Source organism: Dipodomys spectabilis, unplaced genomic scaffold, assembly GCF_019054845.1.
Source record: "Dipodomys spectabilis isolate Male_0828 unplaced genomic scaffold, ASM1905484v1 ptg000178l, whole genome shotgun sequence".
Taxonomy (NCBI): domain Eukaryota; kingdom Metazoa; phylum Chordata; class Mammalia; order Rodentia; family Heteromyidae; genus Dipodomys; species Dipodomys spectabilis.
In genome coordinates this window covers 3,530,691-3,556,033 of record NW_024870855.1, presented here as the reverse complement: position 1 = coordinate 3,556,033, position 25,343 = coordinate 3,530,691, and the positions used below count along the sequence as shown (strand labels likewise).

Genomic DNA, 25,343 nt, shown 5'->3' with positions numbered 1-25,343 from the left:
ATCATTAATACTTGACCTTACTCCCAAAAGCTACTTCCTCTTGAGAGCTTTTCTCATTTTTGCAATCCTGTGTGTTTGTCTGTTTGTTTTCCTTTAAATCCAATATACTTGCAGCATAACATGATCAGGTTGCCGCTCTTTCCACTCCATTGTTAAGTGTGGAGTCTAACAGCTTTGCCCATACCCACCCAGTAGACATTGCTCTTCTATGCCAAGTTCATATGTGAACGTGACTTCCAGTCCTATTCATTTCTGGGGCTTTCCCATGCACCTCACCCCACCCCAGTCCCTGTCTGTGCTATGTATTGCACCTCATCTGTGCTCCTGCCTTTCAGCTTTCTATGGGTTGAGTTTAATTTGGAAAGTGAGTATCTTAATCTTAGGCTCCTCCTGCTGTTTTAGAATGTTTATTTAGCAACAAGAGATTTACAATTTTTTTATCTTTTTCAATAGTTGTTATTGGGTTGCATTGGTTTTGGCTAGAAATATTTGGCAGTCATGTATAGACTTGAGTATACATTGTGAATTTATAACCTATCTAGGTATTTAACCCTTCTCATGAGTCACCAAAGCCTGATAGACATGAGAAAGTTGCAGGGGCAGTATTTTAGGACAAAAGTTAAGACAGGTTTTAATTCAGAGCCATTGTCCCTCTGCCACTCACCTTCTGTTAGATTTAGCAAAGAAAAGATGCTGTCATTCAGAATCACAGCATCAGCTATCCCTGGAGGATGCATCCACAACTACTTCTTGAGTAACCAGCAGATTGTGTGTGTGTGTGTGTGTGTGTGTGTGTGTGTGTGTGTGTGCACACGCATGTATGTGTGTGCGCGTGCATGAGTGTGCTGGTCCTGGGGCCTAGACACTGTCCCTGAGCTTTTCTGCTCAAGACAAACAGTTCTCTACCACTTGAGCCACAGCTCTACTTCCAGCTTTTTGGTGGTTAATTGGAGATAAGTGTCTCCCAAACTTCCCTGTCCAGGCTGATTTCGAACCCCAATCCTCAGATCTCAGCCTCCCGAGTAGCTAGGATTACAGGCATGAGCCACCAGCCCAACAGAATATTTTAAGAAATAAATTAAGCAGGCTTTCTCTTTAGAAACCATTAGTTCTAAGCATAGCTCACATTCAAGGAACCATAGTCACTGTTGAAAATGACCTTGCAGAGAGCGTGAGCACATTAGACTCTTTTCTGAAGGCCCAGTTCCACATCCCTCCCCCCAAACTCAGAGGAGGTGCTTGGAGAGGGTGACACTGAGCCAACGGTGAGTTCTACCTACAGCCGACCTGGAAGTGGTGATCTTGTCCTTGATTTTCTTTTTGCCTTTTATTAAACATTAGATTGGGAAGCTCGAATTGACAGCCACGGGCGGGTCTTTTATGTGGACCACGTGAACCGCACAACCACCTGGCAGCGCCCCACTGCAGCAGCCACCCCGGATGGAATGCGGAGATCGGGGTCCGTCCACCAGATGGAGCAGCTCAACAGGCGGTTGGTGATCAGTATGCAACAAGCTCCTGTACACCCCAGGAAGCGGGGAATGGCAGCACACTGTCCTCTTACACTCATTTGCTCAGAATGAGGAGACTGCAAAGTAATGAAGTAGCTTAAGAAACCTGCTCATAGCGTGCACTTGGGAAGCTAAATTGGTGGCAGAAGACACGTTAGACTTTATTGTCACTTAGCAATGGGGAATTCTGGAAAAGAGTAGTTCTTAACCACAACCACCTCTCCAAGCATGGGAGGAGCCCAAGAACTCTCCAGAAATTGAATGCTAGATTTTACATGAATGCACCTCTTCCTCCCACCCCCTTTTTCTAATGGAGTGGTTTATATCTGTCACAAGATTCTCAAAAGGGAACAGAACTTGAAACATTCCAACAACAGGTCTTATAAAAATATTATAAGCCGCCTGCAAGGAAAACAGTCTCAGAAAGCATGATGTGTATTTTCTATTGTGGCTTCTTTTTTTAATCTCACATTTTGCATGTGTGTGTGTGTGTGTGTGTGTGTGTGTGTGTATGTGTGTGTGTGTCCGTCCCTGTGCACACAAGCGCCTGCATACACTAGTCCCAGGGCTTGAACTCAGTGTCTGAGTACTGTCTCTGAGCTATTTTGCTTAAGGCTAGCACTCTACCACTTGAGCCACAGAGCCACTCTACCACTTGAGCCACAGCGCCACTTCTGGCTTTTTTGCCGTTCAATTGGAGATTGGAGTCTCATAGACTTGCCTGTTGAGGATGACTTCAAACCACAACCCTCAGATCTCAGCCTCCTGACCAGCTAGGATAGCAGCATGAGCCACTAGTGCCCAGCTTTATCCCACATTTTGAACCAGCATCAGTTAGATAGATAAGGAGATTTCATCATGATGTATCCTTATATGCAAGCAATGTACTTGGATCTGATTCACTCGCTACATCATTCTCCTTTGCACATTCTAGTACTTTAATCAGATTGACCTCCTCTACCTTATTTGCAATAGTACCCTAGTTTCGTAGTTTCTCTATACCCATATGTAATAATTCTGAACGCTTGAAAATATTTTTAAAGTGGAGTGTGGTGGCTTAGTCCTGTAATTCCATCTACTCAGTAGATTGAGGCAGCAGAATGATTTAATTAAGGCCAGTCAGGGCTACATGGCAAGATCTTTTCAAAAGCAAGAGAGACAGCAATGGAGACAGAGACTGAGACAGAGACACAAAGACAGACAGAAGGGAGAGAAAAACTGATGGACAGAGAGATGGGAAAGAGAGAGATTCTTTTGAAGAATTGTTGTGTCTAAAAAACCAGGATCCTCCAGGAACTTTGCAGTCTTTCGTGGGTAAAACCTGGTATTCTTCAGTGGAGCAAAGCATTCTAGGGGAGTCAACCAGACTTCTGGGAACAGATAAAGAGAAAAGGAATTTAAGTTTTGAGAAATTGTTCCCTTCTTGTGAAAAAAACTCCTTAGAGATAGTCAAACAGCCTTCAGATAAGTATTCAGGCTTTAACCTAGAGCTTTCAAACACTTAAAAGTTTTCTGTCATTTGGTAGCCACAGAACATACACTACATGGGCACAAAGGAGTCACTTTCTGATGACTTGCATTTGTATGGAACTCTTACAAGGATCACTGCTTCACCATAAAGGAGGCTGAGAGTCATTAGGCAAAACAGAAGTCATGTGGAGTGAGGGAAATAGGTGGAGGAGACAGGAACCCGACAACTGGATAGCTTTCCAAGTCGTACAGGATATGGAAGAAACCCAAGTTACCAAAAGGCAAGAAGGGGCAGGAAATCTTCTGTTGAGAGGTATAACTGGTTGTGGAACCCCTGCAATATGGGGGTGCTTTCCCTACACCAGAAGGATGACCCACCATTGCTCATTGCTTTCCACATATCCAGCTTATCCTGACTTCAGCACAGCTGCTAACCCCAGGCTCCTGTCCTTCATTCATTCTCCACACTATGTTTGGTGATCATTCTAAGTATGTATCTGGGACTGTCGTGTGTGTGTGTGTGTGTGTGTGTGTGTGTGTGTGTGTGTGTGTGCTGGTCCTGGAATTGAACTCGGGGTCTGGATGCTGTCCCTGAAGTTTTGTGCCCAAGGTTAGCCCTCAACCACTTGAGCTACAGCTCCACTTCCAGCTTTTAGGTGGTTAATTGAAGATTAGAATCTCATAGATTTTCCTTCCCCAAGCTGGCATTGAACCATGATCCTCAGATGCCAGCCTGCTGAGTAGCTAGGATTACAGGTGTGATCCACCAGCACCTGGTGGCTATCTCTATTTTTAAGCAGCTGTTCACCAGCAAGTGCAACAGTTCTTCAAAGCTGATCCTTGTACTAGGAGCCTCAGGACCACTCTGGATGTAGCTAAAATGTGAAGCAGAAATGCCAACTTTAGGTGCTACCCCAGACCTATCAACCCAGAGACTAGATGGGGCTTGGGAGTCTTCTGTGTTTTGGACCAATCTTGCAGGTGACTCTGATGGTGTGGCCTGAACTGTGAATGCTGGGTACCTTGCAGGTGCTCCCCGCCATCCTCCCCACATCCTTACTGATGCTTACCCATCCTTAGCCTAGGGCACCCTGCTTTCCCATGCATTCTCTTCTGATAAATGTTCCTTCCTAACACTCTCGGAGGCAAGTCCCTATTCCAACTTCTCCTTGTCTGTGATCCCACACATCTAGTCATCTTTCATGACCAGAACAGCCTTTCACAGCTAGAGTCATGGTTCACATACCATTTGCCAATTTGCCCCATCTCAACTACATGTATTCCAAGGACAAGGCCATTCTAATCCTATAACCTGAATTTCTAGCACAGAGCTATGTGTAGTGGAAGGGCTAGTAAATATTTAGTACCTGAGGAGGTGACTGACTGACAGGGAGGGTCCCAAAGTAGGAGGGAAAATAAGATGATCCTTGAGATAAACATACTTTGAGGTGTAAGATATCCACAACCTCTGCCCAATTTTATCAATTACTTGACAAGAGTAAGTGAGTAGAATAATTGCTCCAGTTTGTAGACATAGTATAATGATGTACTGGTAATTCCATACTTTAGTTATCATTTGCTTCCCACACATTTATTTTGGACTTGGTTTGATTTTGTTTTAGTGCTAGTCATCACTATTTTGCATTATTAGTTATTATTTGTACTAGTTTTGTGTGTGTGTGTGTGTGTGTGTGTGTGTGTGTGTGTATGCCACTAATGGGGCTTGAACTCAGGGCCAGGGTGCTGTCCCTTAACTTTATTCAGTCAAAACTGGCAGTCTACTACTTAGGCCACAACTGCACCTCTGGCACTTTTTGTTTATTAATTGAAGAGTCTCACAGTGTTTCCTGCCTGGGCTGGCTTTGAATCACAATTCTCAGATCCCAGCAGCCTGTGTAGCTAGAATTATAAACAGAAGCTACCAGCACCTGGCTACGTTGATTTTTTCTTTAAGTAAGCATACTCCAAATTCATCCTAGCTTGTAAAATCAAATACTCTAGGGATACTTGTCTTGGTAATTATTTTAGCTATCTTTTTAAGCACTTTCAGCCTGTTTTTCCCCCTAACATTTAAGATAATTCTTCTCAGATTTCTACAATTATCTGATTCAGAGCCTTGGCCTGCCAGCAAGCAAACAAAAGAATAACAGCTGTCTTTCCATTCTCTAATGTAAAGGTATCAAAACATTCAGCGAACCATTGCAACCGAGAGATCTGAAGAAGAATCTGGAAGCCAGAACTGTGAGCAAGTCCCAGCAGGAGGAAGTGGAGGTGGAGGGAGCGACTCCGAAGCTGAATCTTCCCAGCCAAACTTAGGTACTGGAGGCCAGAAGCCCATCCATCAGGGATGGCATCCACTGCCATCAGACAATGTGACAGAGTTGGGAGCCCCTCAGCCTACCTGGCAGGAAAGTGATGACCCCCCCACAATAGTCTCTGGGAGAGAGAACACACAGGGGACCAGGGTAGAGGAGAGAGAGGTATGGTACCAAAAGGTAAGGGAGACAGCATAGCTGCCCCATAGAAACCTGGGAAGGAGATGAGGAGAATGCCACCACCATGGAAGGGAGCCCAGAGCTGGATGGATTCTGGACATGGGCCTTCTGGCTACAATCCTTGTGCATCATGGTAACTTTGTGCATCACGATAACTTTTTGAATCACATGGCTTAGGCACCTGTCACTAAGGAAATGTATTTGTTGGTATTCTAAGTTTTTACACTTACCAGGAAAATATGCAATAGAAGATTCCCTTTCTAAAGAGAAACACTAGCAAAAATGACTTGTCCATAGTTAGGAGAAAATTCATATCTCTCTCTGGGGAGGGATATGAGGACAAAGGGATTGTCCAACAGGCTTCTGGTGGTGTAGCTGTCTAACAGCATTTTTTTTTACCAAGAGCTTGGTTTTCCTGGTCTTCTTGTATTTGAGCCTGCCTGACCAGAGCTCAATGAAGGATTCAACAGGCATAAGAATACCAGGCACCAGTGGCTCACACTTGTAATCCTAGCTATTCAGAAGACTGAGATCTGAGGATTTCAGGGAGGTCTGTGAGACTCTTGTCTCCAGTTAACCACCAAAAACTGGAAGTGGACCTGTGGCTCAAGTGGACCTGTGCTAAAGCTAGCCTTGAGCAAAAGACATTCAGAGCCAGCACCCAGGCCCTAAGTTCAAGCCCCAGGACAGGGAAACACACACACACACACACACACACACACACACACAAACACACACACACACTGCATGAGACTGGCTTTCACTATCCATTATCTCTGTGGACTGGCAGATTTACTTGCCAAAAGAAGGCTCCAAGTTTAACAGCCTTCATTCTGTTTCCTTTTCCAGATTACTAACAAAACTGACTGCATTAGCTTTTTTTAAAAAAATTAATTTCTTTGTTCCGTCTTCTGAGAAATTGCATGATAGAACCAAATTACAGATTTAAGTTACAGATAGAAATAGAAACAGAAATCTGAGGGGAGGGCAGGGAGACAGAAAATTGATTTTGGGGTTCAGTATTGTATTACTTGGTAATTACTATGTAACAAGTTGTCCCACATTTCCTGGTTTGCACACACAACTGCATGCTTATCCTGTGGTTCTGTAGGTGATTGTGTGAACTGAGTGCAGACCAGTGACTCCCCTGGGTTATTCTTGCACTCACCCGTATATCCTTGCTCTGCCAATAGGCTCTGAGGTGGTAATGTGACCAGTTCTTCCAACAACCATCATAACTATGCTGAGCAACTGGTAATACAATACAAGTCACTGAGTGGAAGAGAAGTGTTAGCCCAGTGCTGGTGATTCACATCTGTAATCCCAACTACTCAGGCAACTGAGATCTGAGGATCATAGTTTGGAGCCAGCCTAGGTAGAAAAGTACATGGGACTCTTAGCTCCAGTTAACCAGCAAAATGCCAGAAGTGGAGGTGTGGCTCAAGTGATAAAGCACAAACCTTAAGCAAAATAGCAAAAAGAAAAAGAAACGAAAAGAAAAAAGAAAGAAAAAGTGAAGTCCTGAGTTTGAATCCCAGTACTGGCATAAAAAAGAGGGTAGAGAGAGGGGGAGATATTGAAGATTTGAGCCTAACTAAGTCATGCAAGGATGATAATAGGAAGTAATGGTTCTTAACTGACTTACAGAAAGCAATACTGGTTGAGAATCCTTCATTCAAAATCCAAAATGACCCAGGAAACAGTGTCCACATGAATGCCATACATGGAAAATTCTACACTGTGAAACTTAGGTTTGTGCACAAAATTTTTTACAAAAATACTGAATAAAGCAAATGTAGTAGTCCACAGCTGTAACACTCGGGGATGAAGCAAGAGGATCTCAAGTTTGAGGCCAGGCTAGGCTATATAACAGAACAATGTCTAAAAAAAAAAAACCCATCAAATTACTTCAAACTATATATATCAGGTATATATGAAGGAAATATATTTTATGCTTGGATTGGATCATACACAATATAGCTCATTATGTATAGGAAAATATCCTAGCGTCTGGAAAAACTCTAAAACTAAGGGACAAGTGCCCTGTGGGGTGCGGTGGAAAGCCAGGTGGCTGAGGGGATAGAGCTTGCATGCTGAAGCCAGTTCTGATTCAGAAAGGACTTTTATAGTGACAATCAATTCTGTTCTTTGCTTCACTTTTGCCAGATCTGAGGAGAGAAGGCTCCCTTTCTCCCGTCAACTCACAAAAAATCACCTTGCTGCTGCAGTCCCCTGCGGTCAAGTTTATCACCAATCCTGAATTCTTCACTGTGCTGCATGCCAATTATGTGAGTCTAAATGCACAGGTACCCAATCCCATTGAGCTTTGCATGGTCATTGGACAGATAAAAGAGGCCAGAGTTTTACCTCATACCAGAAAAAAATGCATCTCAGTCCATTTTTCATATGAAGTGACCAGATTCCCTTCACCTTATCCCATTTTATAAAATCACTTTCACTAAACAAATCTATTGATTTCTCCTAAAACAATAACTAGGTTTCATTTTGAACCATTTCTTTCAAGTGATATGATTTCACATAAGTATTTTTTAGTGCATTTTGTGGGAGAAGTGTTTTCCAGAAATAAAAGTGAATATCGTCTCATTCTTGCATTCAACAAATATGTTCTGAAGTTTAATCATAGATCTAAGCATCAGAGACACAAAGCTGTGTTAGGAAAATAGGAGTGACAATGTGTGAAAAGATCAGCCTTACAAAATAGGACAGGGCTCAAACCGTGGGCAGATAAAACATCTGGGGACTGCCAGGGAGCAGAAGATGACATCCAAATTGAGTCCTGAGAGTTGACAGTGGACAGATAGAAGTCCAGGCAGAGAGATGATGTATGAGGAACAACAACAAATAAACTCTACAACTTTGGCCGGGAGCGGGGCGTGGAAGGGAAGGGGAAACAAAGAAGGAGGCAACAATGCTTGATAAGAAATGTACTCATTATCTTGCCCATGTAATTGTAACCCCTCTGTATGGTATTTTCACAATTAAAAAAAAAAAAAACTATACTGGTGCTGGTGTAGCTGGCGGGTGGATACCCTCAGGCAGGGAAGAAGGGTTGGAGACTCAACAACAAACATCTGATAATCCATGTGAAGGAGTTTGGATCTACTTCAGTGGACAACAGAAACCTAAGGTGACGCTGGGCAGTGGGGCTTTGGTGGAGTTAGGGAGAGATTATGGGGACCAAGACTAGAAGCTGATTCAGTGATTCCAGTGAGAGAAGCATGCCAGGAAGGGGCTGAGGGCATGGCAAGGAAGGGCTCCATTGAGAGAGAGTCCTCAGGGAGTCATTAATGTTCAGATTTCCTGTGTAGATAGATGAGACATGAGTCTTTCTTTCTTTGTGCACCTGATCTCATAGTGATTCCATTAGGCAGGTGCTTCTGTTTGGTGGTGGAGGCTGTGGCTGGATTGGGAAGAGATTAGTGGTTAGACTCAGTGTGTCCTTTTTCCATGCACATGTGCGCGCATGCGCACGCACAGACACACACACACACACACACACACACACATGCCCCATGTTCCACTAAATTGTCATTGGACACATTTAAAAACTTCTAAAACTTTGTTCATTTCTTCTCATTCCCTGACCCCAAAGATTTAGATAGGCTTCCCAGGCGTGATAGACTTCCTCAGGTCCCCACCTTATGTCATCAAGGGGCCCTGAATTACTGCTGTGTATTAGACAGGTAAGAGGACCAGAGGCAAACTCTGCTGTCAGAGAAGGGAATAGGGAGGGAAGACGTGATGCTCACAGACACGGCTTTTGTGTCCAAGGCAGCAGGGTACCAGGTAGAACTGATGGCAAAAAGCCCATGGGTGTTGATACTAGACATTCACTTCTTGAGCAAGATTCATGCTTCTGACACCCCCATGTCAAACTCACATAAAATCTCTGTATAGTGATCACCTTACTGGATGATAAAGTGTTCACAGTATGCTTGGTGTGTGTTTTTCCTAATTTCACACCCTCTGCCCTAATCGGCCCTGAATGGGCTCAGAGTGCCTACCGAGTCTTCACCAGTAGCACCTGCTTAAAGCACATGATTCTGAAAGTCCGACGAGATGCTCGAAACTTTGAACGCTACCAGCACAACCGAGACTTGGTGAATTTCATCAACATGTTCGCAGACACTCGACTCGAACTGCCCCGGGGCTGGGAGATCAAAACAGACCAGCAGGGAAAGGTGAGTGTGGTAGGCTCTCACCCATTGCTGATTCACCAGAGAGAAGACTGGTAAGAAAGTGAGACAGTCATGTGATTCAGGGATGCTCTTGGCCAGCCAGAAGCAGGGAGGTGGTAACTGTCCACATGGGAGATTCTCACCTTCAACACTGTCACTGGGGGCAGTGAGCAGGGGCAACACAGCATGCATGCTATTCCACGATCTGTGTGTGCCACTGCAAACAAGACTTTTCCAAATTCCTCTGAAAGATAAAACAAAACAGAGGGATTTGGGGTTGGTTTTGATTGGGTTGGGTTGGATTGGATTTTTTGCGCAAAGCATGGGGGAAAAAACTGCAATGGAATAGAAAGAATAAAAATGAAATTAGAAAAGTAGCTGGGGACTGGTGGCTCAAGCTTGTAATCCTAGCTACTCAGGAAGCTGAGATCTGAGGATCACAGTTCAAAGCCAGCCGGGGTTGGAAAGTCCATGAGACTCTTCAATAAACCACCAGAAAACAGGAAGTGGTGCTGTAGCTCAAATGGTAGAGCGCTTGCCTTGAGCTGAAGAGCTGAGGGACAGCGCCCAGGCCCCAATTTCAAGCCCCACAACAGACAAAAATAAGAAATTAGAACAGTAAATCCAAGCACAACAGTTATGCCAATAGGTACAAATAAGATAAATTCATATGTCAAAGGAAAACATTTTCAAATTTAGGAACAAGATCTAGTTTTATAAAGAAATATATCTAAGAAGTGATGCAGAAAGTTTAAAGATATGATATTAACATTATGTGAAATAGTAATGGTATATAAAGGAGAGTTCAAATCCATATTCATTAAATGAGCCAAAGACTATATATTAATCAATGACAATTGAAATTGAACCACATTTAGTGGCACATATTTATACTGTAATTCAAACCTTTTGGGGGCTAAGACAGGAAGATCACAAGTGTGATGAACCACTGTGCTGTGCTACACAGGAAGACCTATCTTAAATATATATAGTGTACCTTATAAGCTAAAAAACACCATATCATACCAAATAAAGAAAAACAGGTGAGATCTGTAAAATATAATTTTGTATTAATGAAACATTTATTGATCCTTTTGTTAAAGTAGAGTTTACATGGATGATTACACAAAATATTATGTACATTAAATGAAATATTATTTGGCCTTGAAAAGCCAGTGAAATTCTGACACATGGTAAAATGTGAATGAGTCTTGGCAACTTTATACTTAGTGAAATAAGCCAGACATGAAAATTTGTTTTTTACAATTCAATTTATATGATGCATTTAGAATGGTCAAATTGATAAAGACAGAAAGTAGAAGGGAGATTTTTTCAGGGACTTTAGAAAGGAGAGAATTGTTGCTATTCAGTCATAGTGTTTCAGTTTGGGATGATGATTACTAATAAGAGAACAAAGCAAGTCACATCACAGAACTGTACATTTGAAACTTGTTAAAATAGTACATTTTATGTTGTGTTTTTTTGGCTATGATTTAAAAGAAACATCAAAATAGAGCTTACAACTTCTTTTCAAGAGCCTGTGGGACATTTTTTTAAATGATCACATTTTTTAAAAAAACTTAAAAAAAGAACATGTAAAGCCATATTTTAAGATAACAAATTTAAGCACAACCTTAAAATCATACGTTTTAGTGGTGACTCATGCCTATAATCCTAGCTATTCAGGCAGTTGACTTCTGGAGAATTACTATTCAGAGCTAGCCCAGATGGAACAGTCCATGAGACACCATCTCCAATTAACCAGCAAAAAGCTGGGCAAGAGGCATGGATTTAGTGGTAGAGTGCCAGCTGAGAAAGCAAAGGTTCTGAGTTCAAACCCTGGTACTGACAATAAAATCACAGAAGCTTTGTGGATCAAGGATTCAAAATGAACTCTAGGTGACTATAGGGTTAAAATAAAATACTTCGCAAGCCAGTGTCAGTGGCTCACATCTATAATCCTAACCACTCAGGAGGCTGAGAACTGAGGATGGTCACTTTCATATTATCCGCAGCTGTGTTGAAATCTCTGGGTGATTTGCTGTTCCTGCCCTCAATTTTGTGAAAACATGTCTCCTCAAAAGAAAGTAAAAGTTGTGGTAATCTTCACATATAAAAAAAGGACACATAGCTGGGCACTAGGGGCTCACGCCTGTAATTCTAGCTACTCAGGAGGCTGAGATCTGAGGATTGTAGTTCAAAGCCAGCCCGGGAAGGAAAATCTGTGGAACTCTTATCTCCAATAAACTACCAGAAAACCAGAAATGGCATTGTGTCTCAGTGGTAGAGCACTAGCCTTGAGCTGAAGAGCTGAGGGACAGCGCCCAGGCCTAGAGTTCAAGCCCCAGGACTGACAAAAAGGGGAGGGGCACGTAATATGTATGGTTGAAGTGACAAAGTGAACATTTAGGCAGTGTATCTTTGTTGGGCTGCACTGTAGGGTGAAAATAGTGAATTTGTGTAAAGGGAATGAAATAACATCTGATTTTAAAGAACATTATTCATGTGTGTCGCTGAAATTTCATGATGTAATATGCACACAGTTTCAAATCATGGAGGTTCAGAATTACTGTGCGTGCATTTGAGCTATTTTAGAGTACTGAGCTCCATGCATCCTGAGCACTCCTGATTTTCCTCAATGCCCATCTTCTTGCAGCTGTCTATCCATGATACCAGTGGTCTACAGCAAGCCTGTTTATGCATGTAAGGAGGTTCCCACTTATAGTTTATGCTTACTGAAAATACTCCTATTTTATGAAATATTTGAAGATGTGGAAATTGTAAGCTTTTACCAAACTGTAGTTAACTGGTATACCTTGCTGAATGTGTTTAACAGAGCCTCCCTTGCTAAGTCTATCAGGTTTTCAGGGCATTCCAACTTGGGTACTCAGTCCTTTTCCTGTCTGTGTGGGAAATTTTATAGTATTGATTCACATGATATTTGGAGTTTATATTTACTTTTGTAAAAAAAAAAATTGGGTCCAATCAAGGTCTCTTTTATGAGAAATTGTTCTCAATCCATAGCTCCTGAGATCTTGGTGGTTTCTATGAATAGAAGGCCCAAATACTTTTTTTAAAAAGTCAGGAAATACATAGGGATTGGTTTATAATACTACTAAGAAGTAATATGCTTGAGGAAGGGAGGGGCATGGAAAGGTATGGGATGCAAAAAATAATTCAGAAAGGCAAGAAAGAGATAGTTCAGGAAGACAGCAGCTTTTCACAAAGCCATAAGGGGTAATTACCAAGTGGAAAGTGAAGTGACACCCTAATGAGCCACTTTCTCTACGAATTGGGTTAAATGATAGCAGACAGAGAAGATGTAATTTGGGGTATTTTTTATTTCCATAATGAAATTTTTGAGTGATTTTTTTGTAAATCCTTTTAAAAGGCTTGTTTACAATAATACCCAATATTTGATATTACATGCTCACATCTCCCCCAAAATAATTTCTAAACCTGTGTAAAATTTCCTTGATTACTTTTGTCAGGTGATATATAAAAACATCCAAGATTAGCATTGATTGAGATCATTTAAGGCTGATATGTCTTCACTAATAGTGTTTGGTTCAAAAGCATTTTGATGGTTGTTTTTAACTTGTGATAGTTGGCATTATTTTAGTTACCTTCTTATCATTCAACTGCTGAGCAAACAGATGCCTAGGCTGCCCAATTTCCATCTGGCTAGAGGAGTTCTGAGTAGATTTTAAAATGTCGGGGGAGGAAGTGGCAGAAATAAGAATGATGACCAAGCTCCATAACTTTCTTTTGAAGCATCATTCTATGTCAGGCTGCTGTCTCACAGTGTCTTTTGTCTTACCGGTGTGTCGGCAGTCTTTCTTTGTGGACCACAACAGTCGAGCTACCACTTTCATTGACCCTCGAATCCCTCTTCAGAACGGTCGCCTTCCCAATCACCTGACTCATCGACAGCACCTCCAGCGGCTCCGGAGTTACAGCGCTGGAGAGGTAATGGTCCTCACACATGCACAGGGTCTGCTCTTCTGTAGGGCTAACACTGTCACTTAGTGACTGGGATCCAGTGATGGGAAGTATATGTGTGGACTAAAAACTGGGGGAAATTGTCACGCCCGATGAATATCTAATCCCTTGTTAGTATTACTCTTCCTTAGTTTTGTATCTTCTCTGTCTGTCATCATTTAACCCAATTCATAGAGAAAGTGGCTCATTAGGGTGTCACTGCTCTTTCAACTTAGTAGCTACCCCTTCATGGCTTCATGAAAAGCTGTTGTCGTCCTGAACTATCTCTTTCTTGTCTTTCCAAATTAGTTTTTGCATCCCATACCTTTCCCTGTCCCACCCCCCCCCTTCTCAAGCAAAGAAGTAATTCTTAGTGATATTATAAACCAGTCCCTATTTATTTCCTGACTTTTTCTAAAGAATTCTGGGCCTTCTATTCATATAAACAGCCAGGATCTCAGGAGCTAGGAGCTGAGAACCATTTCTCATAAAAGAGACCTTGATTGGACAGCCCAAATACAGTTCATTTAATATCAACATTAATGGCAAGGTGGCACATTCATCAGCTAAAAACAAGCTAAAAAAAACTAGCTAATACATGATGATGAATGAGGCTTAATGTGCATCTGTTTCTTCTTAATGCATCCGCTCCCAACTGACTCTGATCATCAGATTTTAAAACCTCACCATCCCTCCGCCTATCACTTCTGTAGCTTTGACCAAACAGAGGAAAACAAGCAGAGCAACAGAGAAACTGAGAGGCACAGGACATTTTACAAAGGGCAGCACCCAGAGAAAAAAATACCCTAAGAAAATAAATATCTGGTCTGGTTCCTCTTAGGGAATAAAAGGACAGGAGGGTCTTTGGTATAAAAGTAGAGAAAGGATGTGCTGGGTGATGTTGACTTTATTTTCAGCTTTGTGCAGCAAATATTGATTTAGTAGCATACAAAGTAGTCTAAGACAATCCGTGCCCTGCAAAACTTTGGATTCTGTTTTTGAGGCCAGGCTAAAAATACAAGTGAGAAATGAGAATTTGATGGGGTACCAAGAGAGATGTTCAGACTCTGTGTCATAGAAGGTCAAAAGAGGCCAAGGTTGGGTATCTTTTGAAGTAAGATACCTGACCTAGAACTTGGTAGAATCTAGCTAGATACAAAGGAAAAGCTAGTGTACAGCATAAGCAAAACATGAACAGAGGTGCAGAGGGAGGATTGAGAAAGATCTGTAGGAGGCAGTGGATGGATCCATGTGACCAGAATAATAAATGCTTACTTCCTGGGTCTTGGTTTTTGAAACACTTTGAATATCACACAGATGAGTTGGGAGGGGTTTTTTGGTTGGTGGTGGTGGTCCTGGGGCTTGAACTCAGGGCCTGGGCACTGTCTCTGTGCCTCTCTGTGCTCAAGGCTAGTGCTCTACCACTTGAGCCACAGTGCCACTTCCGGCTTTTTCTATTTATGTAGTACTGAGAAATCAAAGCCATGGCTTTATGCATGCTAGACAAGCACTCTACCCCTAAGTAACATTCCCAGACCAAGGGAGGCCTTTTTAAAAAGACATATGGAATGAATTTGAAGAAAGTAAAATGGTAATTTCTGTATGAAAAATAGGCTTTATGGGGATGGGAAGGCAGGTCAGTGGTAGAGTGCTTGCCTCCCATGCACGAAGCACTGGGTTTGATTCCTCAACACCACATAAGCAGAAAAAGCCAGAAGTGGCGCTTTGGCTCAAGTGGTAGGGCACTAGCCTTGAGCTGAAGAGCTGAGGGACAGCGCCTAGATCCAGAGTTCAGGCCCCACAACTGACAAAAAAGTGGGGGGTAGGGCTTTAGGAATGATTTCATTCATAGCTTCTCAACGAAGGAAGACTACCAGAATTAAGGGGCAGGACAATGTTGTGATTTGTAGAATTATTTCAGCATCTCAGGCACTTTATTTCCTGATCCTATCCATTAAATGTTGAAAGTATCCCTATCTCCTCAGTCCTGACAGTGAAAACAAAGGAAAAATCAAAGCAAAACAAAAAACCTGTGATCAAGATCTCCCAGAAAAACAGAACCATTAGAGTAGATGTATGGGTATGGGTAGGTAGAACATAGAGTAGATGGATGGATAGACAGACAAACAGATGGACAGATAGATGGAAGGATGGATGGATGGATGGATAGATGGATGGATGGGTAGGTGGGTAGATGGGTAGATGGGTAGATGGGTAGATGAGTGAATGAGTAGATGGATGGATGGATAGATGGTGGGTGGATGGATGGTGGATAGATGGGTGGGTGGATGGATGGATGGCAGGGAGTTTATTGTGGAAATTTGTTTATGTGATTATGGAGCTGAGCAGTCCCACTTTGTGCTCTCTGAAAGCTGGAGAACCCCAGAAACTGGTAGTATAGCTCAGTCTGAGTTCCCTTGAACCAGGGAGGCCAATTGTGTAACCATCAGTCCAAAGGTTAAAGCCCAAGTTGGGTGCTGGTGGCTCACACCTGTAAAACCTAGCTACTCAGAAAACTAAGATCTGAGGATCACAGTTCAAAGCCAGCCGGGAACAAAAGTCTGTCAGTCCAATAAACCACTCAGAAAACCAGAAGTGGGGGCTGGGAAGTTGGCTCAGTGGTAGAGTGCTTGCCTTGCATGCCTGAGGCCCTGGGTTCAATTCCTCAGCACCACATAAGCAAAAAAGAAAAAAGCCGGAAGTGGTGCTGTGGCTCAAGTGGTAGAGCGCTAGCCTTGAGCTGAAGAGCTGAGGGACAGCACCCAGGCCCAGAGTTCAGGCCCCGCGACCGGACCCAAAAAAAAAAAAAGAAAAAAGAAAACCAGAAGTGGTGCTATGGCTCAAGTGGTAGAGCACTAGCCTTGAGCTGAACCAGTGCCCAGGCCCAGAGTTCAAGCCCCACGACTGCCAAAAATAAGGGCAGGGGCAGTGAAAGCCCAGGAAGTGAGGAGCTTCCAGTACAAGTGTCACCTTCAGAAAAGAGATGGTACATTCACGGTTCTTCTGCTCTTTTTGTGCTATCTGGGCCCTCAATCAACAAGATGATGCATTGAGTGAGGGTGGATTTTACTTACTTAGTCCATGATATCAATGCCATACTCTTCCAGAAATGCCTTCAAAAACATGTTGAGAAATACTGCTTTTTAACTATGTGGGTATCTTTTAATCCTATAAAGTTAACACTTAAAAATCCACTATATCCCCTCCCCCCATTCAGACATCACAACACAGTAGTCCCACGCTAGATAAGAATCCTGTTTTAGCTGGATGCTGGTGGTTCACACCTATAATTCTACCTACTCAGGAGGCTGAGATCTGAGGATTGTAGTTCAAAGCCAGCCTGGTCAGGAAAGCCCATGAGACTCTCATCTCCAGATTAACACCAGAAAGCCTGAAGTTGAGCTGTGGCTACTTTTGAGCACTACCCTTGAGCACAAAAACCTCAGGGATAGTGGCTAGGCCCTGAGTTCAAGCCCCAGGACCAGCACACACAAAAAATCTTATTTAATAGTTAAGTAAACTGAATAGCTCAAACCACACGGGAACTCAGAATCACAGCTCAGATTTTCTTACTGTGTCTGTACAAACTAGAATCGTGAAAAGAAAACAATGAAGGCCAAGCAGAGGAAAGATCGTAGTAAAGAGGGATTTGAAAGAAAGAGAGGTTTATTTGAGGCCACAGCCACCATGGCGATGGGCCCATATGCCCCAAATTCCATGTGGTAAAGATTTGGTCCTCTTAAAATCTTTAAAAATGGAGGCATAGGACCTGGGGGTGTAGCTTAGAAGTAGTATGTCTATTTAGCATATTGAAGCTATGTTCAATGCCTACCACCCTTCTCCTCAAAGACTTGGAGCTTAGTGAGAGGAATTTAGGTCTTTGTGGACATGCCGATGAAAGGAAATAAGAGAAGCCTGCTCCCTTCCTATTCTCCTTCCTTCCTGGCCAACGTTTTTCACTCAAGAATAGCACTCTATCATTTGAGTTATAAGTCTACTTTGAGCTTTTTTGGTAGTTAATTGGAAATAAGAGTCTCATGGATTTTTCTTGCCCAGGCTGGCTTTTAACTGCAATCCTCAGATTTCAGCCTTCTAAGTAGCTAGGGTTACAGTGTGAGCCACCATCTACTGGCTATTGATTTTTTTTTTTTTTTTGCCTTGGGGCTTAAACTCTAGGCCTGGGCACTGTCTCTAGCTCTTTAGCTCAAGGCTAGCTCTCTACCACTTGAGCCACAGTGCCACTTTCGGTTTTCTGGTGGTTTTTTTTAACTGGAGATAAGAGTCTCATGGACTTTCCTTTCATGCTCAGGCTGGCTTTGAACTGTGATCCTCAGATCTCAGCCTCCTGAGTTGCAAGGATTACAGGCATGAGCCACCGGTGCCTGGGTGATCTATTCTTAAATCACAAAAAGAATCCAGAAATGGTGCAAATTCATCCATTGGACCCTTCCTCTGCACTTGCTGATACATTTTTAACATCATGTTTCCATTGTTTTCAGAGAGAACATTAGCTGGTTATTAGTCTGATGAAGTTTAAAGCCTGTACTTCTCAATCACAGCCTTAAAAAGAAAGTATACATTTCCAAATTGTAATGCATAAGGGAAGCTTGTTTACTAGTTACTGAAGACTATTTTCTCAGGCTATCTGTTTTGTTTTGTCTCGAGAGCTAAATGTTTTCAGCCTTCCCATTTCCAGTGATGATTAAAGTAATCAACATCAAAAGGAAAAGAAATCCTAAAAGTAGTCTCTACTGAAAATAGGGTTTCACCCAATCATATGTAGAGCAGCCAATCCTAGCATGTCTGAAGTAGGATTCCTTCCTCTCTTCTTCCTCCTCCTCTTCTTTCTCTCTGTAGTTCTCTTGTCTTTGTTTCTCTGACTCTGTTTTTCTCTTACACATACATACACATACATATATACACACACAAACACAAATATATATACAGCCCAAATGTCAAAAAATTTGAGTCATACAATTTGGGCTTTAAAAAGAAAATCCAGTCTTCTAGTCATTTTCAGTAGTTCGAAGAGTCATTCTGGCCTGAAGTTGGCAGTGAGCTGCAAGTCAGTCTCTCAGCTGGCTGAGTACCATGGTGTGGCTGCAAGGATGCATTGTAAAATCTAGCTCGAACACAGAATCCTAGAATTTCCTCCTAGCCTCCCTGATATTCTCAATTCACACACCCCAAACTGGAGAAGAACATTTCTATCAAACCATCCTTATCCTCCAGATTGGTCTGGCCATCTAGCACCACTCCTTGGCAGGCAAGTTTTCTACTATTCTGGGAACCCTTTAGTCCTGTCTGTCCCCAGTATTATTTCCTATAGCTTGTAGTTGGCCTGTACATACCCATCATCCAGCCATCTGCCTTTAGAGTATCTAAACTTCAACTGGATTCTAAAGATTTTCAACTTGGCTTAGTTTTGTCAGTGAGCAGGTGAACTCAGAAGAGGTTACATGTTCCCTAAAGCATATCCACAACCCATAAAATCCCTGTGAGTCAGGAATAGCAGGGTGCCCTTCCTATTTCAAACCTCAGGACCTGCCTGTAGTTAAACACCTTCACTTGGATTGAAATTGTGGGGTCCCCTGAACTTTAGTCATTTTCCAAATTACTCACATAACTCATCATTTAAATAATCTTTGATTAAGTGGTCTTTGAGAATTCTGCATTGAAAATAGTTTAAACACACATCCAGTTGGACTGACCTAATTGCCTTTAAGGAAAAGAACTGTATCATTTCAGTTCCAGAACACTTTTATATATTTTTTTAATTAAAGAAAAAGAAATGAGGGACTCAGTACTTCCTAGGTTAGTAATCAAAAAACTTTTCTTCCATCACTTTGTTACCATTTGGGTGAGACTAGAATAGTGGCCAAGGAGAAACCAGCCTGCTGCTGCTGGGGTCTGGTTACACCAGCTGTGCAGAGTTGAGTGTGATGAGGTCAGAGTGAAAAATCACTCATGTAGCACAGAATCTAGTTCCTTGTCCCTCAATAAGTCATGGCAATGAGAAGGTCCAGGAGAAAAAGAAAAGATGGATATAACTCCCCTTGCTTCCGGAAATGGAATGAAGACTGCGTCATAGAGATAACAAAGTAAGAGCACATCTCCACACAGGAAGGATGTTAACTCCTTTGAGACAGGAACATGAAAGTAAAACCCAAGGAGTTCCAACAGTTACCATGCCTAATTAGGAACCACAGGTGTTTCCTACATTGCCATTTGTGATATCCAAGATGGCCTAGTCTTAAATGATCTTTGGAGGATTGCTTGATCTTTCTAGACTCCATAGCTTAAGATTTCATCAAACTCTCTTAAGATTTCATCAGAACTCTCCTGAGTTCTGTGTGAGCCGTGTGTGTGCTGGGATTTGAACTCAGAGTATAGGCACTGTTCCTTAGCTTTTTTTCACTCTCTACCACTTGAACTACAGCTCCCCTTTACAGTGATTAAATGAAGATAAGTGTCTCATGGATTTTCTGCCCCAACTGGCTTTGAACCATGAGCCTCAGATCTCAACCTCTTGAGTAGATAAGATTACAAGCATGCGTCACTAGTGCCCTGTTTGTATAAGTAACTTATTCTAATGGAGAATTTCTTTTCCATTTTTGTCTAGGTATTTAGACTCCTTTTATTTATTTATTTATTTTGGGTCCGGTCGTGGGGCCTGAACTCTGGGCTTGGGCGCTATCCCTCAGCTCTTCAGCTCAAGGCTAACACTCTACCACTTGAGCCACAGCACCACTTCTGGTTTTTTTCTTTTTGCTTATGTGGTGTTGAGGAATCGAACCCAGGGCCTCATGCATGCAAGGCAAGCGCTCTACCACTGAGCCACCTTCCCAGCCCCTAGACTCCTTTTAAATGTGTTATAAAATTACTTGGAAAGTTCTTAAATATCTTAGAGCCTATTTATCATACTTTTTCAAATATTTTAGAGTGATTCATAATCTTCACTAAATTTTGACATCTGTGAATGTGTTCCAATGTGGAAAATCTATAGTGCCCTGGTTTTAGTTACTCTGCAGTGGCAATATGTGTGACTCTGTGTGTGTGTGTGTGTGTGTGTTTGTGTCTGTGAGAGAGAGAGAGAGAGAAAGAGAGGCAGACAGACAGACAGACACAGAGAACACACCTGGGCCATGAACTTGTGATCTTCTTGCCCTTTCTGAGTTCTAGGATTACAAGAATCCACCACAACCTGAGTGGCTCTAAGAATTTTAAGAAACATATATATATACATATATATATATATGAATCATGGTAGAAAATTTGTACTCTAGAACTTAGAAGGATTTCCTAATTTTTAAAATTGACTTATTCGTTTGGAGTTAATTGTCACAAATATCTATTCTAGGCTAAGCAAGTTATTTACCCCATAAAATTTTGTCAAAATTTCAAAGCAAAGCCGAGACTTTGGATGGAATCTGGTGACATGATAGGTACAAACACTTGACAGTCCAGTGTTAATTACAATCATTGTTGTTCTCTTATACTTGAAAATTTAGGACAAGATTTCTTGGCACCTCAGATTCTGTCTTTGTAAAATGAACTTAATCTTACTTTGAAATATGTGTGTAGTTCTAAGGTACTATGTGAAGCTTTTTGAACACAGTAACCACTGTTTCACAAGCAAGCCTATTCCATGTTTATTACTGGAGTTCAATGCTACCTCTTGGAAATGAGAATTGTAAACATATCTTACTGATAATTTTTAGTTAGAGTTTATCTAACATGATGAGAAATGTCTCCTTTCTTTTTTTCTTTCTTTCTTTCTTTCTTTCTTTCTTCCTTCCTTCCTTCCTTCCTTCCTTCCTTCCTTCTTTTCTTTCTTTCTTTCTTTCTTTCTTTCTTTCTTTCTTTCTTTCTTTCTTTCTTTCTTTCTTTTGTCAGTCATGGGGCTTGAACTCTGGGCCTGAGCACTGTCCCTCAGCTCTTTAGCTCAAGGCTAGCACTCTACCACTTGAGCCACAGCACCACTTCCAGTTTTCTGGCGATTTATTGGAGATAAGAGTTTCACAGACTTTCCTGCCCGAGCTGGCTTTGAATTGTGATCCTCAGCTCTCATCCTCCTGAGTAGCTAGGATTACAGGCGTGAGCCACCAGCACCTGGCTTAAGAAATGTTTCTTAATCTAAAGAGAGTGCTAGCTATCTGGCTCAGTCACTTTCTCACTAACAAGTATACATCTACTGTACTTCCTCACTTTTTAGAACTTAATGAATTTCCCAATACTTAGAAAATTGTAATTTTAATATAATGTTATTGTTATTATTAAGATGTTGCTCAGAATGGTTACCACCTCATCAGTCAGGATGCGTACACTTCTTTTTTTGGTCAATGTAACTCCTTCCTTCACTTTCCCCTAGTTTCCCCCTCCCATTCGTGCTCACAAGTTACACAGGTCATTTTCCACATAGTGTCTACTGAGTCTCATGATATAACTTCTCTTTTTTCTTTTTGTCTGTGATAGGGCTTGAACTCAGGGTCTGGGTGCTGTCCCTAGACTTTTGTGCTAAGGCTAGCGCTATATCACTTGAACCATAACTCCACTTCTGGCTTTTCTGGTGCTTAATTGGCAATGAGTCTCAAAGACTTTCCTGCCTAGACTGGCTTCCAACCAAGATTCTCAGAGTGCAGCCTCTTGAGTAGCTAGGATTAGAGATGTGAGCTACCAGTGCCCAGATGATATAACTATTTTTTGAAATTAGGATGATATCATGATCTTTAACCTTCATGTTGAAAAATTAGTATCAAAAATCACCTGAAATTATGACAGATTGATGACAAATTGATGACAGTCTTATGCTCATATTTTAAAATTAGGCCTCAGAAGTCTCTAGAAACAGAGGCGCTTCTCTGCTATCCAGGACAGGACACAGCCTTGTAGCTGCTATTCGAAGCCAACACCATCATGAGTCATTGCCACTGGGTATGTATCACTGCTTTTTGAACCCCGTGCTACTCAATATTTAGCCTTGTCTTCCTTATCATGAACTCTTTTATAAAGTTTTGTCTTCCTCTCTTGTGATACTCCCTGACTTTGTGCTACTATCCTCCCTCTACCCTTTTTCCTATCTGCTCACTTTGTCCTTTGTCCTTCTATCTTCCTCTTCCTCTCTCCATTCCACCCTCTTCCATACCACCATGTCCATTCTTTATTTCCTTTAATGATTTGTCAACCCAGCCCAGAGGAATACAGTTTTAATGAAGTGATGGGTTTTTCTCCTTACTAGATGCTACTTTAAATGTAGGCCTCTCTTGCCATGTGTGTATACAGAAAAATTTGTATGGTCTTCCTTCTAAACCTCAGCTGCCTCTTGTCAAAACACATGCCACTTGTATTAAGGAATTGGTGTGAAAGGTCAAAATGATGGGTATTACCATTACTGGGCCTGAAAAATCAACACAAAGTGGGAGGTAGTACCAGTAAAGTACTATGTCAGGCACCAGTGGCTCAAATCTGTAATTCTGCTGAGATCTGCATTCAAAGCCAGCCCAGGCAGGAAAATTTGTGAAACTTTTATCTGCAATTAACCACCAAAAAGCTGGAAAGGGAGCTGTGGCTCAAGTGGCAGAGTGCTAACCTTGAGCACAAAAGCTCAAGGACAGCATCCAGGTGGTGAGTTCAAGCCCTAGGACCAGTACCAAAAACTCACAAAGAATCTTCTGCCATATCAATTTTAACAAAAGGACCAAGAAGAGTAAGAAGGATGAGAAGACAATCCCTCTCAGGGAAGAGCTTTTTTATTCTCCTTTACTGGTTCACAGACTTGAGTTAACACTCAGCAATATTCCTGACATACTATGAACAATCAACTTACTCCTAGATCACTTTTAGTTTGATCAGTTAAAAATAAAAGGGAAGCACATCATATTAAAAAAATTCAAAATAAGAAAGTAAAATAGTCATACAGCTGAGTATCTTAGAAGCCATGATGAGGATGTATCAGAGGTTAAATTCTATCTTATGAAAACCATGTACTATTTCTCTCTTATAAAATATAAATATGCATCTTTTGAAAAAATTCCAGAGCTTAATCTTTTTTTGATAAGTATGTCAAATTCCTAGATAATCTGGATATCAAGTAGGCATTTTCTAGAAATCTCTGGGCTGCAAACTCCACTACAACTCTGTCTTTTTGTCTGTTTCAGCATATAATGACAAGATTGTGGCATTTCTTCGCCAGCCAAACATTTTTGAAATGCTGCAAGAGCGTCAGCCAAGTTTGGCAAGGAACCATGCACTCAGGTAGGGTCTGACACCCATCCCTAGAGTTCCAGATCTCTCCAACTACTTTTCTAGGTAGAAAAATCTCCCCCTAGATAGAAAGCAGCAATTTATGATGCATTTTATTCAGGTATTTAAATTATAACTTGATTCCTCAAAATGAAGAGTCCAGCACAGAGATGTTACTCATCTATTTGTGTGGTGTTGGAATCACTGCCAAGGATTGGAAGGAAAGCACACAAAGGGAAACATCATTTTCATTATAAAATAGCTTTGTAGCTGGGTGCCAGTGGCTCATACCTATAATACTAGCTACTCAGGAGGCTGAGATATGAGAAAAATGGTTTAAAGACAGCTGAGGCAGAAAAGTCCCCATGAGACTCTTATCTCCAGTTAACTACTCAAAAAAATGGAAGTAAAGCTGTGACTCAATTGGTAGAACACTAGTCTTGAGCACAAAAAGAGACTCAGGGGCAGTGCCCAGACCCTGAGTTCAAGCCCCGTGACTGACAAAAAATAAATTAATATAATTTAAATATATACATATATATGTAAATCACAGTATAAATTGGTTTTACTTATGAGTAGTTGTTTAACAGAAATCAATTATTTGGTTATCATATTTTTTTTAAAAAAACAAGGAAACAGCCAATGGCTCATTCCTATTGTCCTAGCTATTTGGGAGACTGAGACTGAGGATCAAGGTTAGAAGTCAGTCTGGGAAGGAAAGTTCTTGAGATTCTTATCTCTAATTAACCACCTAAAAGCCAGAAGTGGAGCTGTGGCTCAAGTGGTAGAGCACTAGCCTTGAGCAAAAAAACTTCAGGGATAGCACCCAAGCCTTGAGTTCAAGCCCCAGGACCAACACAAGAAAGAAAGAAAGGAAGAAAGGAAGAAAGGAAGAAAGGAAGAAAGAAAGAAAGAAAGAAAGAAAGAAAGAAAGAAAGAAAGAAAGAAAGAAAGAAAGAAAGAAAGAAAGAAAGAAGGAAGGAAGGAAGGAAGGAAGGAAAGAAGGAAGGAAGGAAGGAAAGAAAGAAAGATCAAGGAAGCCAAAAGTGTCATCTGTGGTATGACCACTTAAATCCTCATGTCCATGGGATCATTCTTTTAATGCATCTCTGAAACAATTTATTTGGGAAGGGCAGCCATCTACAGCGACAAACAGAAAATATACTCCTTAAGCTGAAATCTTGCTTTCTGACCAAGATGTTCAAATATCCCTTTCCTTCCAAGGCTAAAGATGCACGGGGGTTTGTTGGAATCTAAATCCTTAGTTCCACCCCAAGGGTAGCTGATGGCAGCATGTTCTGACTTCTGCCTTATCACCAAAATGGTGGAGTCATGATGTTAGCCTTGTAGAATTGTTTTAAAGAGGATGTTTGTAAAGAATAGGATAGGCAAATGGAGCCCTGTGAAAGCTTACAGTTCTTCCCATCCCCCCTTTCCTCTTAAAT

General features: G+C 41.6%; 1 protein-coding gene across 1 annotated transcript in view; it reads left to right on the top strand.

Annotated features, from left to right (window-relative positions):
- Nucleotides 1–25,343, top strand: part of Hecw1 (HECT, C2 and WW domain containing E3 ubiquitin protein ligase 1) — a 173,418-nt gene that overhangs the window by 101,847 nt on the left and 46,228 nt on the right. Inside the window, exons 10-16 of the mRNA XM_042694973.1 lie at nt 1,342–1,492; nt 5,158–5,297; nt 7,643–7,764; nt 9,493–9,678; nt 13,510–13,644; nt 22,485–22,590; nt 23,814–23,910. Of these exons, the coding sequence (XP_042550907.1) occupies nt 1,342–1,492; nt 5,158–5,297; nt 7,643–7,764; nt 9,493–9,678; nt 13,510–13,644; nt 22,485–22,590; nt 23,814–23,910 (937 nt within the window). The remainder of the gene's footprint in view (nt 1–1,341; nt 1,493–5,157; nt 5,298–7,642; nt 7,765–9,492; nt 9,679–13,509; nt 13,645–22,484; nt 22,591–23,813; nt 23,911–25,343) is intronic.